At 34.6% G+C, this 12210-nt stretch overlaps 1 protein-coding gene across 6 annotated transcripts in view; it reads right to left on the bottom strand.

Annotated features, from left to right (window-relative positions):
* Window positions 1–12210, bottom strand: part of NBEA (neurobeachin) — a 452087-nt gene that overhangs the window by 259994 nt on the left and 179883 nt on the right. For all 6 annotated transcript variants that reach the window (XM_088159561.1, XM_088159562.1, XM_014868920.2 and 3 more), the window contains 3 exons: window positions 8905–9059; window positions 4858–4981; window positions 4087–4214 (listed from right to left, as the gene is read on the bottom strand). In XM_088159561.1, coding sequence (XP_088015687.1) covers window positions 4087–4214; window positions 4858–4981; window positions 8905–9059 — 407 coding nt within the window. The remainder of the gene's footprint in view (window positions 1–4086; window positions 4215–4857; window positions 4982–8904; window positions 9060–12210) is intronic.

Genomic DNA, 12210 nt, shown 5'->3' with positions numbered 1-12210 from the left:
GTTTCCAAAGGAATGTTTTGGGCAATTTTTCAATTGTTTCAAGAAGCCTCCTGTCAAACATGATACAAAGCTAGTCCATCACCACCTCTACTGAATATTTTCATAGGGCCATGTGGTGAGTTAATGAGGAGAAACAGATCCTACTCCTATCAGCACAAAAACATTCTCTCCGTCATCTGACTTTAATTGTGCCTGTATCAGAAGCATATCAAATGTACAGCAAGGAATTCATCAGAGATCCTTTGGAGAAGGGCTACCTGGCTGACCTTCTACCCAGCTAATGATACAGCAAAGTAAAAGCATCAGTGAAGTATCTTTAGTACCTCACTCAAGAGAAGGGGGAGTATTCTATGTGACTAGGTTTCAATCATGGACCTATTCTTACAGCTCCAGACACTCTAAGAATAGCTGTAGTAGAAATACTTTTACCCATCTGTGCTTGACAAAAAGAGGATATAGCTTTTCTTTCGGCTACAGATCAGATTACACTCGCCTGTAACATTTTCACCTAAAAGCTAGAATGTTGTCATGCACTTTACATGGAGGGAATTTGCAGACCATATGGAAACTAGTTAGCGAAAACATATCTGTGCAAGTGTTAAATGGAACTCCACAATGAGCTCAGCTAAGCTCAAATATGTGACCTACACATATTGCATGTTTGTTTCCAATTAGATTCTCTACGGACGATTTTAACCTTTGCAACTTCTGTTCTCTGAGGCATTGGAAGAACCTCAGTTGACGAACCACAGCAGTGTTGGGCTGGTTCTGGTATGCTCTGTTTGAAGCTATTTGCATTCAAATGCAAAAAGGTCCCTTTTAACCCATCACTGACAATATTTTCTACTTATAAAATATTCTGAGAAGTTGATGAAACGTTTGAAATTCAGTTGAGTGTAAGATACCTTTGAAGAAAGAATTGGTTGTAGAAAAAGGAGCAAGTAACTATTTCAGTAATTAGAAATTTAAGTAGAGTAAACAGATGAGGAATTTTACCAATAAATATATTCTGCAATGTCAAATTACTACCTGGTAGGGTTCCTCTGTTACCAGCCACATTTGGTAATTTAGCAGAACAAGAAAAATGAACAATTTAAAGTATTAGTGGCCTATGTTTTTGGTCTAGACTGACAAGATCATTGCAGCCTGTTCATTTGAACTACAATAAAAAGTTAAGAAGGCACTAAGACATTAAGTATAATTTACTCAAACAATAGATGAGCCAGTCTTCCATGGGACAGAATGATGATAAAGTGTGATGTAAAAGGATTTGACTTGAAGATTTTTTTCACCAAAGGTTTGAGGCAGCTGAACTACTACAAAAAGGTGAAATCATAACTAAGTTGTATGCACTTTTCCAAAAATATATCAATGACAGCTATCATAAAGCACCAAATATTTTAGAAAATTTGCATAATTAACCTGTATTAGAAGTTTAAAAATTAATTTTGTTTTCTGCTTCCTTTTATTTTGTACTTTTCAGTATGCAGTCATCTACAAGACTGTGTACATTCTTCTCAAATCTGAAAATGATTTAGCATTTCTTACACACACATATCCAAAAGAGCACTAGAAAGATCCTCAGGAAAAAGCACATGGCATCAAGGATGTCTGACAGTATTCCGATTTTAGCAAAATGTGATAGGAGAAAAAATTCATACCATAAGGAGGTTTTGAAAAACAGCAAAGAAGGAAAGGTATTATTATGTCAAGCTTGAAAGTACATGCTTCATAGAATGCCACAGATACTTTAATGGTGATCAATTTGGAAAACAGACAAGTGTCCTAAGACTTAATTAAAGAAAGTTTATTTGCTCCTTTTTGATTCTTATAACTAAAACCTTTACATATAGAGTAACAAATTAAACCATTGCATATAAAAGTGTCAAGTTAATTACTGCTTGCCAGTTAAAAAAAAAAAAAAGTCAAATTTCAATTATCAAAGCCTCATAGGAATTCTATACACTCTCATATGCTGAATAACACAATTAAATCCCTCTTTTTAGAGTCATTACCTGGAAAGCACTTTCAAATACTTCAAGACTACCACTAGTAAGGAATGATAGAAAATTTCTCAAAATAAATCAGGTATCAGAATAAGAGAGAATTTGGAATTCTCTTTCAAAGGCAACTTAACTAGTCAAGAATTCAGTTTAGTTGAGAAAAGGGGTCTCGTAGAGGCAATGAAGAAAGAAAAGATCAGAAGTACACGACTATAAAAGCCACTCTGAATCCTCTGTTAAGAAGAAAAAAAGCCCAAGTATTTTAGACATGGCAAAGAAAAACTCAAATCCCACAGTATAAAAATCTATGGTATGCTCGGATATTTTTACTTCCCAGATTGCTATTTCAATACCTTGGGAAGAAAGGACTGGTTTTTAGAAATCAGGAATTAGAGAGTGATTGAAGAGAAGGTTAGACTTAAAGTTAAAGAAAAACGATTGAAAGGACATTACTTGTTTTGGAACTCAGTGTTTGGTTTGTGAACAATGTTTTCTGATTCTGAATTGGGTGGCTAAGTCATAGATGGGGTAAAATATGGAATGACACTCCAAGCAGCTATCAGAAACATGCTACACACCAGAAACAATCCAACAAAACACTTTTCTCTCTGGATAAGCAGTGAGATTAAATACTGCTGTACAGTTGGAGATTCATGCGACCTCTAGCATTTCAGTATCCTGGGAACTGTTCATGCTATGGATCTGACAAAAAAAATCAGAATGACATCAATGAAGAACTTTTTTAATCAGTGAAAGAACTCAGGTAAAACTTTAGTCATATTTTATAAAACCTACAGTGCAACAATCAATTGCCAAATGGAAAAGGATAATACTAGTACAAATCTTGCAATCAACTTCACTGAAATAAGAGAGTTAAGAATGTAACCCATAAATTATCTTTCAGCCATCTCAATATGAACCTCAGACAATTCATTTAGGTGTCATTAAGTGGGAAGTGCAACTTACAAGCTATAAAACTAACAATAACAAATACCTGAAGCTTCTGAGTATCACTAAGCTACTATACCATTCCTTGGTATTACTAAACAATAATATTATTAAACAATAGAAAGATGAAAGAAGAAAAAGTTCTATAAAATTTCAGTTACAAGATGTAAATATTTCTAGTAACAGGAGCCGACACTGTGAGATGCAATTATGGAATTACCATAGAAAAATTATACACTAACATTTAGGTAAAGCATGTATAATAGAAAGAGGTTTGGAATTTGAACCCAAAGCTGTTTTTTTTCTTTGTAGATCATTACATACTATAAGCCTTGTCAGAATGAGACTTTTTCCTCTCAATGAACAGCAATACTCTGTGTCAGAACAATCCTGGAAGGAAAAAGTTTACTTGGCTGAATATATTCCTCTGAATACATAACCTAGGAGCAGTGCATGCTCATGCAAATTCCTCCTTCACAATTTTAGCTGCATTAGTACTGATTCATTTTCTTCATGAGCTTGCCACATTGGCATGTTCTGCATAACTTCTGCATTAATTCCTTCCTCATTTATGAGGCAAATTTTCTAACTATGAAGTAGTAAGGACAGCACATAAAAATCCATGAAAGTGGTCAAGGATATTTTTCTTTAAAATTTATCAGGTTTTATTCCCCCTCTAGGGACAGCTCTTCATGTGCCTGTGTGAATCCAACTGACCTGCCTGAGGAATAAACAGCCCTACCAAATACAGATACAGGCATCAATAATGTTGGAACATTGTCTTCTTTTTACTTTCTTTTGTGGGAGTAGTTTACACTTTTTAATTGTATTTTCACTAGTTTCTTAAAGTCAGGCTGAAGCACTGAATTATTCTGAGGAGAGAAAGGCAAACTGTAGAGAGTATTTTGTGACAGAATGTATCATTACACAGCATCTCAAAGGAAAAGAAGGGTACAAAAGCTATAACTTTTAACTTCCTTGAATGAAATTAAATGCTAAGAAGTAAAATCACAAGGTATTAACAAATTATTAATTCATTTATCAAAAATATATATAAAGTTTAGTGAAAATAAAAAAAAAGTTCATATCAAATGAATAATAGCTAAAATAATATAATGTCATAAGAGAACAGTACCTTCAATCAACAGCTCTTGTCCATGGCTACCCAATAACGTTCGAGATAGGAAAGGGGCAAAATCAACAAAGATTTCTCTCAGGAGAGGGGCCACTTTTTCTAAAGCTCTTTCAAGCTTTGCAGTGATACTGTGAAAGAAGCAGAGACCATTAAAACACTTCACAACAGAAGTTAAATGATGCCAAATCACACCTGTTTTTAAAAGTTTCTGTAAGCTTCTTAAGAAAAGAGGATGATCATAATTTGATTAAACTTTACAGTTTTTAAATGGCTTTAAGTAAATAGAAATGTCATGTCAGAGTCAGCAGTGTGTCAGACTCGTAAATTCCATAGTATTTGTAGAGTACTCCAGAACAAGTAAAATTTTTATTATCATTTTCAAATACAGGTCTAATTTTGTCCTGTCCAGTTTATTGCAGGCCTTTGTTTGCTTAGGAGAGGTTGTGTCTCCTTCCACTTCCTAGTGCTCCACTACCAAAATGCTTACTTTCCAATATGTACTTGAATAAAGAAAATAAACCTGCCAGCTGAAAAATTACTTTAATGAAGTTTTAGCGTCTGCCATAGTTTGAACAAGTTAGACTCTTCAGCTGAAAAGCTCAGACTTTTCAGTGAAGTGTTATTTTAGTATGCACATCCTTGGGACCCAAAAAGTATACACATTGTAGCACACGTATAACTACAGTAAAGCACATTAAATGAGGGGTTTTTTTTTTTACATTAATTTCGAAAGAGAAATTATAATTAAATTAACAGATAGGACTTGTGTACCTCATGTTTTCAGCTGAATCCTCTGGCATTGGAGCAACAGTTTGGACAGCTGGCAAATTTTTGCTGGTAGCACCATTCACAAAGCTGGATGACGAAGAGGAAGAAGATCCTGAGTCTACTGCACCTGTCCCCCAAAAAACACAAACCTTAATTCAGTCTTAAGAAACAAAACTTCTAAAATAGTCCTTGTATTATTAATCTACTTGTAAGTATGGAAATAATGTTATTTATTCTAAAATAGTGAAAATCTTTCCATGCGGTTATCAAAAAATTAATACTTTAACTTTGCTAGTATAAAAATAAGCTTGAAATCTATTGAAAATCAGGCAAAATAAATTCTTACCTAATTTTCAATATTCCCAAATAATATTCCAAAGTGGAAAATAATTTTACATCACAGTGCAGAGCAAGATCATTCAAAAATAAATGTGCACTTAAGATGAGCTTGAGTGCAGAATAAAATTTTAAATATTTCTTAAAATATATTCATATATGCACACTTGGCTGCCCAGTTGCAATTACAGGCAGAAACTAAATTTGACTTTTAAAAATGACAGGGAAGATAGAAAATGTACATCACTTCAGGAAGTAATGGGGGAAATTGGTGTCTGAGGATATTAAGACTCTAATTACAATTTTTCTGCTTCCTTCCTTGAGTCAAGGAGAATTGTAAGATCTTAAAAGTAAGGAGGGCAGTGGGGGTATCATTTCAATGGGTTGTGAACAGCTGCCCAGAAAAAAAGATGCACACAGAGCATACATTTATGCTTTAAGTGATCTGGGTCAGAGCTGAGAGCTAAACTTAGACTCTAAATGCCAATCTATCATGTTTGCTGAAATGGTGCTGTGAGTTCAGCCTCTCTGAAGCAAACCAGCAAAGGCTCAGAGAGGCCATGAACAGTGAGAGAGCTGTGATAAATGCTGTCCCTGTTCTGCACAGTCCTTCTGCAACACATCACTGCGAGAGGTAGCTACAAACAGTCTTGTACTTGGAGCTCAGAGCCTGAGGGACTGCAATGCTACCAGAGAAGAGGCTGACAGGCAACAAGATTTATCCAAGTTAGCAATGGAGGGTGAAGAACTCCAGTTGAGAGATCAGTGACATTATTCTGGTCGTTTTCAAAAATGGTAATTGTTAACTCCTCGTCTGTGGTCAATTTTGGCAGTTTATATATCACTGTCCTTTGCATTACACAGATATATATTATTTTTCAGTGTCCTGCAGAGATCTACAAAGCATTTATGGTTTCTTAACTGCTTAAGCAGCCAGCCAGCAATGAAGTAGAGGTTAAATGCTGGTAAGTGTGAAAAATACTCTGGCAGCAGGAATGATTTTTCTTTTTGTTTAATTTGCCTTTAGATATTTGTATTGATAAAAGAAGGTAAAGATTGGAATTTTGACTAGATAATTTAAGAACATTTACATTCAAAAAACTATCAAAATGCAAGCAGGATTTACTGGGCTTGCTGACACTAAAGTAGCTGGTGAGGTTCAGGATTTAGACTAGGAACTGATTTAGACAGGTTTTTTAATAATGGGATTTGGAGATGGATTGTGACTTACACTGTGTGTTCTGACTTGGATTAAATACAAATTCAAAATATACCCGAACACATGGAGAAACATAAAAATATAAGGTAGGTTATCTCTCCCAACCTAGGAATCACAGCAACTTAACTGAGAATAAGATATCCTAAGAAAGATTAAGCCTTCATATATATATATATATGTGCATTTGTGCATTTATTAACTTATTTTTATTCATATATACATAAGGAATACATATTTTTATTGTTTATTCCCTTTTTCTTCCAAAATGAACTTTTCTTCATTGAGGTTGTTTAAAAATGTAGTTGCTAAATTCTTAAACCAGCTAGGCTTCCAAAAAAATCAAACAGTCCTAGAACTATTGGATCAACATAGAAGTAAGAATCAGGATATGAATTACAGAAATCCAGTCTAAGAAACTATAAACCCAGTTTCTTACATAAAAAGATGAAGGAGGAAAATCTATCTTCCCAAAGATGCATTTGCAGCACTAAAGGACTTAAGTAACACACATTTCATTAAGTCATGACATGACATTGACTTTGACAATGATGGCAGATGGAATGTGAACACCAACTATAACCCATGAATAACTGAAGAAAACCACCTTTGACATAAGTCCAGCACAGAATATACCTTATAGATTGTGCTACCCATCACATAGATATAACTGTATTTCTAGAGTATCTGTGACATACTGTAAAAACAACTGTAAATAGGTTTGGGGGGACATCTAGTGTTTCTAAAAAATTGCATTCTGTTTCCTCTTTATCATAACAAAAAAAAAAAAAGTGCTGTTCAATTAAATTCTATACACTACTTTAAAATAATTGATAACATAGATATTTCACAGATTAAAAGTATATAAACCAGAAAGTTTTTATATATTCTGCGTCTCAAAAACTGACATACGAGTCACTGTTTTGACTATCATAGGCGTAGCTTAATTAAAAATTGTGAAATTAACATTTTAGTCTAATATTAACTTATGTATTTTCAATGGGATACTACTTTTTTTTAACTGTCAATATGTTTAGCATTTCTAAAAAGTTAATATAAAACTTAAATCTTCAAAAATTCAAATCTTTATATAATGTTTTACTATAGAAATCAGTACATAAATAGTTCTAATTAAACCTCATACTTATTGAAATTCCATTCAATCAGTATTTTTCTTTTAATGAAGCTAATCCGTAGATTAGGATCAAAAACAATTTCATTAAAAAAAAAAAAAAAAGAAACTGCAGGATCTCTCAAAAAAAGGAGCCTTTAATCCACAGTGAATGTGCCATGGCTCCTGCAATACTGCCCTCTACTAAGAGAAGTACTGGGGAAATGAATGATCTTAAAATGCAATTACTTACAAACGAGAGCTACTACATTCCAGCCAAAACAGTTCAGATATTTAATCAGTAAGAAGACTGAAAAGCTTATTACTATTCAGTATCATTTAGAAAACAAGGTTTCCAGTGCAGGATAATTTTTGCACGACATAAGGATACCTAAAAGGAAATCCATTCAAAATTAACAGAAGTGTCTATGCAAATGGAACTGTTGAGAGAAGCAATAACATTATTCAGAGTATTCACTCCTTCCATCTGCCTAAGGAAAATTAGACTTTAAGTTTTGGGGTTTTTTTTATCCTTAGAAAAATCAAAGTTCTATTGCAAGGTATTAAAGGTAATCTGCAAAACGAAAGAAAAACAAAAGAGTTCCTATTACTCCATAAAGCAGAATGTTGCCAAAGCATTTCCCTCTATTTGCTGCAACCCCAGAGAGATCTTCACATTCTCAACCCTTGACTGAAGTTGTGATATCCTTGAAGTGAGCTCTTCTCTCAAGTGCTTTTGCTTTTTTTAGAAAGAAAAAAGATATTTCAAAGGAGTTTAAATATCAGTTGCTCTCAGTAAGGGTTCATGTCTCAATGGAAACCAGTCTCCATTGTCAACAGGCTCCTTCATGATCGAGAATGCCACTACTACTATTAAAAATAATTTAAAAAGAAGGTCCTCTTTCTATAGGTCATTTGAAACAAGCAGTGATAAGGCACGAATTCAGTTCAATTCAGTAATTTCTTACTAAAAGACCTTCCAAAAAGAGCATAATTTCCACTGCCAAATAGTAATAGTCAAAAATATTCACCCTCTACAATATGTTTATTTAAGTAGCCACATCTCTCTTCAGGATGTAAGGAGGGATTAATTGGTATGTATTACATAAGCATCCTTTACTGCACAGCACTAGAAAAGTTAGCTCATTTCAATTTTAAACTACACTTATAAAACAATATTGAGGCTATTTATTAACTTATTTAAGGCTGTGCAAGTCCAGTGTGCATTATCAAAGATTATAAATAAAGACCAAGAGAACTACAAATACTAATTTTGGAACTACAAAAACAGCAACACAAAGATGATTAAAAAACAAAACACCACTAAAGGCAACAAAACAAAAAACGAAGACAAAATGAGGGTCACAAGAATATTTAAGGACAATACCTGTTGTATTAATCATACTTTTTGGTGTAGCTCCTGTTGCAGCAAATATATTAGGTGTACTACCCGGTGGCAGTCCGCTCCCAGCTGTGGCAGCTCCTACAGTGGTAACAGCCAGGCTGCCTGGAGGGGGCTTCTTCACTGGTACAACCACACTCCTGTGGAAAAAGAAACAACAGATTACTAAAATTGCACAACAGAGCCAGGAAGAGTTTTTGATTGTGATGGGTTTAGGCTGTTGTATGGTGCCATTTTTGAGAAATACGTAATATTGTAAACTTTCTCAACCTTCCTGAAATAGGGTTAAACTCTGTTAAAAGGTCCTCAAACCACACTCCTATCCTTATTCTGCAGCTTCATGGTGGCTCTGAAAAAGCTAATTTGTCTTCCAACACCCACAAAATGGAAAGACTCCACCATCTCAGTATGTTGAGAACACTGCTATCAACAGTATAACACTGAATGTGTTCTGGATTTGTTGATCCTAAGGAGGATAACAATATTTTTGCTTTTCATCTGCACATTTGAATGCAGTAGGTTACTCCTTAGTACCATGAGCATATCAGTCTTTCACAGAGATGACTAAGAAACAATTTTAGATTCAGCTTTCTTTCATCTTAATCTAAATCAATAGCACATGATGAACATTGAACAGCAAAAATGCAACACAATAAATACACGCTTTTACAGTATTGATATTGCTGAGGTTTAAAAAGCAGTCTTGAGAACATGAAGCTTTTAAGAAGAGAACAGGGCTTTCATACAAGAAATCCAACATAATATTGAATGTAAGCAGACAACATTGCATTCAAACAAACACTTTTTAACCTAATTTGAAATCAAACTTAGGGGTTTTTCAAGTGCGAAGATCAAAAAACTTGCTCTTTGGAGACAGTATTTTTTCAATATTGGGCTGCTCTCATAGTGGAAGCAATTATATTTACATTTTCCTTTTGAGTATTTCTGTTTATCTATAAAACCCCCTTTTCCTTAAAAGTCCATTTCAGTGGCAAACCTGAAAGAAATCATATTTGTATAATATTGAACAATATATTTTCACCATCATGTACATTTTCTGTTTAAGCAGATACGCTCTGATTTAAAATTTAATCATTGTGATTACAAAGGCAAATATTTAGAGTGATGAGGCCACATTTTGGTCAAGAACTTCCTTCAGTAACTGTTTTGTTACACTTTTGTGTAAATATGATGGCATATAATAAATCATAAGGTGTGGCACAATGTTTTACGGTAATGTACTTTGTTCTTATATGTCTAAATCCTCTATCTCCCTGGATTTTAAAGAGGTGGTAACAGTGTATAAAACAATCCAGAAGCATTTTTTTCCTCACTTTCTTTAGAGGGCTGGCAGTTGAAGCCTCTGCATTCTGAACAACAGTTTACCCCTGCCCTGAAGCACGTACTGTTAGAGAGGTAAGTCCAGGCATGTCAGTGGGTTTCTGTCTCAGTCCATTTATATTAGGATGAGAAGAGTCTGAACAATGCAATAGCTATTGATTAAGATAAGTGACCCTAAAATAATTGCTTTTGTCTGTAGTTAATAATCTTACAATCACTGCTCATATGAAGTGTTTACATAGCAGCAGCTACAGCTGAACAAAGCTGGGTCTACAGGGGTTAGATTAATCTCCTCCATAACACCATGAAATGTCCTAAAGTTAGCCCGAGTCTACGTGCAAAGATCTCTATTTCAATTAATACCTCAATCAAATATTTGGATTTGGGTTATAATACTGAATTCAAAAGCAAAGTCTCTGTAGTGTCATAAAAACATAAGAAGAAATTAGGACGTTTCTGAAGTGGGAGTGTTTCCCAATTATATTAATTTCAAAAGGAAACTACTGTCATCACCCTCTACCTTTGTGGAGAATTGCAATAGGAAGAATGAATGGGAGTATTTTTATGCTGGAGCACAAGAAGAAAAGAGACAGGAGGAAAAGGCATCTTAGACTGGCCTGTTCTAATGGCACATGGATTATCAGGACACCAAGACCAAAGGCAAACGTGTAGCTTAACCATATGACCTTGCAGCCAAAAACTGTGAAGGGTGATGACGCAAAGAGCTTGGGAAGAACAGAGAGACTGTTGGCAGGTCCATAAAGGTAAAAAAGTAATATTCAAGACCTGGAAAGAGTGGCCAACATATAAAGGACACAGGAGATGTGAGGAAGATTTGACAGCTGTCATCCTATGCTCTCCATGCCACTAGAGCTGATCCTGGGCCTCTTATCTGGATGCAAGCAGGAAGGATGCCTGACTGCTGAAAAGTCTCCTTATACATCCATTCATTCCATTGTTTCCAAATGTGAGACACTGAGTGAAAGACATTTTATTTTAAGAAAAACAATTTTCCCCTCATATAAAGTCTAGTATTAGTATCTGCTAAATTGGCAATACAATCACTGTGGAAGTATTTCCTATTTTCCTGCTACTTTTCTAAAGATGAAGCTAAATTCAAGGTCTTCCTCCTCATATTTAAACAGTTCAGTGGTTTTTCAGAGTGTCCAAAAGATCACCTAGCTTTCATAGCAAAGACCACATATGTCAGATTTATTTCATGGATGTAACAGGATCAGTTTGATTTGGAAGGGACCCCTAATGAGTGTCATTTAGGACTGAAATACATCTTCTATAGCAAGAAGAACAATCCTTCCCAAATCCCACAGATATAATGCTCTACACATAGTTGGCATTGTTTTGTATGTCTTAATCACCACATTGGGATAGATCAGGTGCTTTTAAATAATAAATTATCAAGAGATATCAAGAGAAACCTCTCTACCATAAGAATAGGGAAAATCAGTGAGATGACATCATCCCAGACTGAAAGAAAATGCAGCTTTCTGACATGACATACATGGTGACCTTGTCAAAATGTCTCATTCCTTCTGATAAAACAAAATACAGTGAGTGAATACAGAATGACATCTAGATGAATCAGACAGAAAAACTGTGTGAACAATACAACAGTGGTAAAAAATGTGCAAAACAATAAGAGGGACAGCAGATTATGAAAGGTGAAAGAGAATGACTGTCCTTCAAGTAAAGAAAGTCTTCTTTTAACCAATCTAACCACTCCAACAGCACACACAGTGAAAACAGGCAAATAAAAAAAATCGGACTTAGGAAAGAAGTATTATAATTGAGCATAATATGATTTGAGGAATGAATTTACTGTGATAGATGCCTACATGTATATGGCAGGCATTCAGGTTTTTCTTTCATGAACAGAAATCTACAGACTAGAAGAAAAGGTTATATACATTTCTGTATTTCATTTTAGGCCTT

This window comes from Sturnus vulgaris, chromosome 2, assembly GCF_052056855.1.
Source record: "Sturnus vulgaris isolate bStuVul1 chromosome 2, bStuVul1.hap1, whole genome shotgun sequence".
Taxonomy (NCBI): domain Eukaryota; kingdom Metazoa; phylum Chordata; class Aves; order Passeriformes; family Sturnidae; genus Sturnus; species Sturnus vulgaris.
This window is presented reverse-complemented; position numbering and strand designations above follow the sequence as displayed.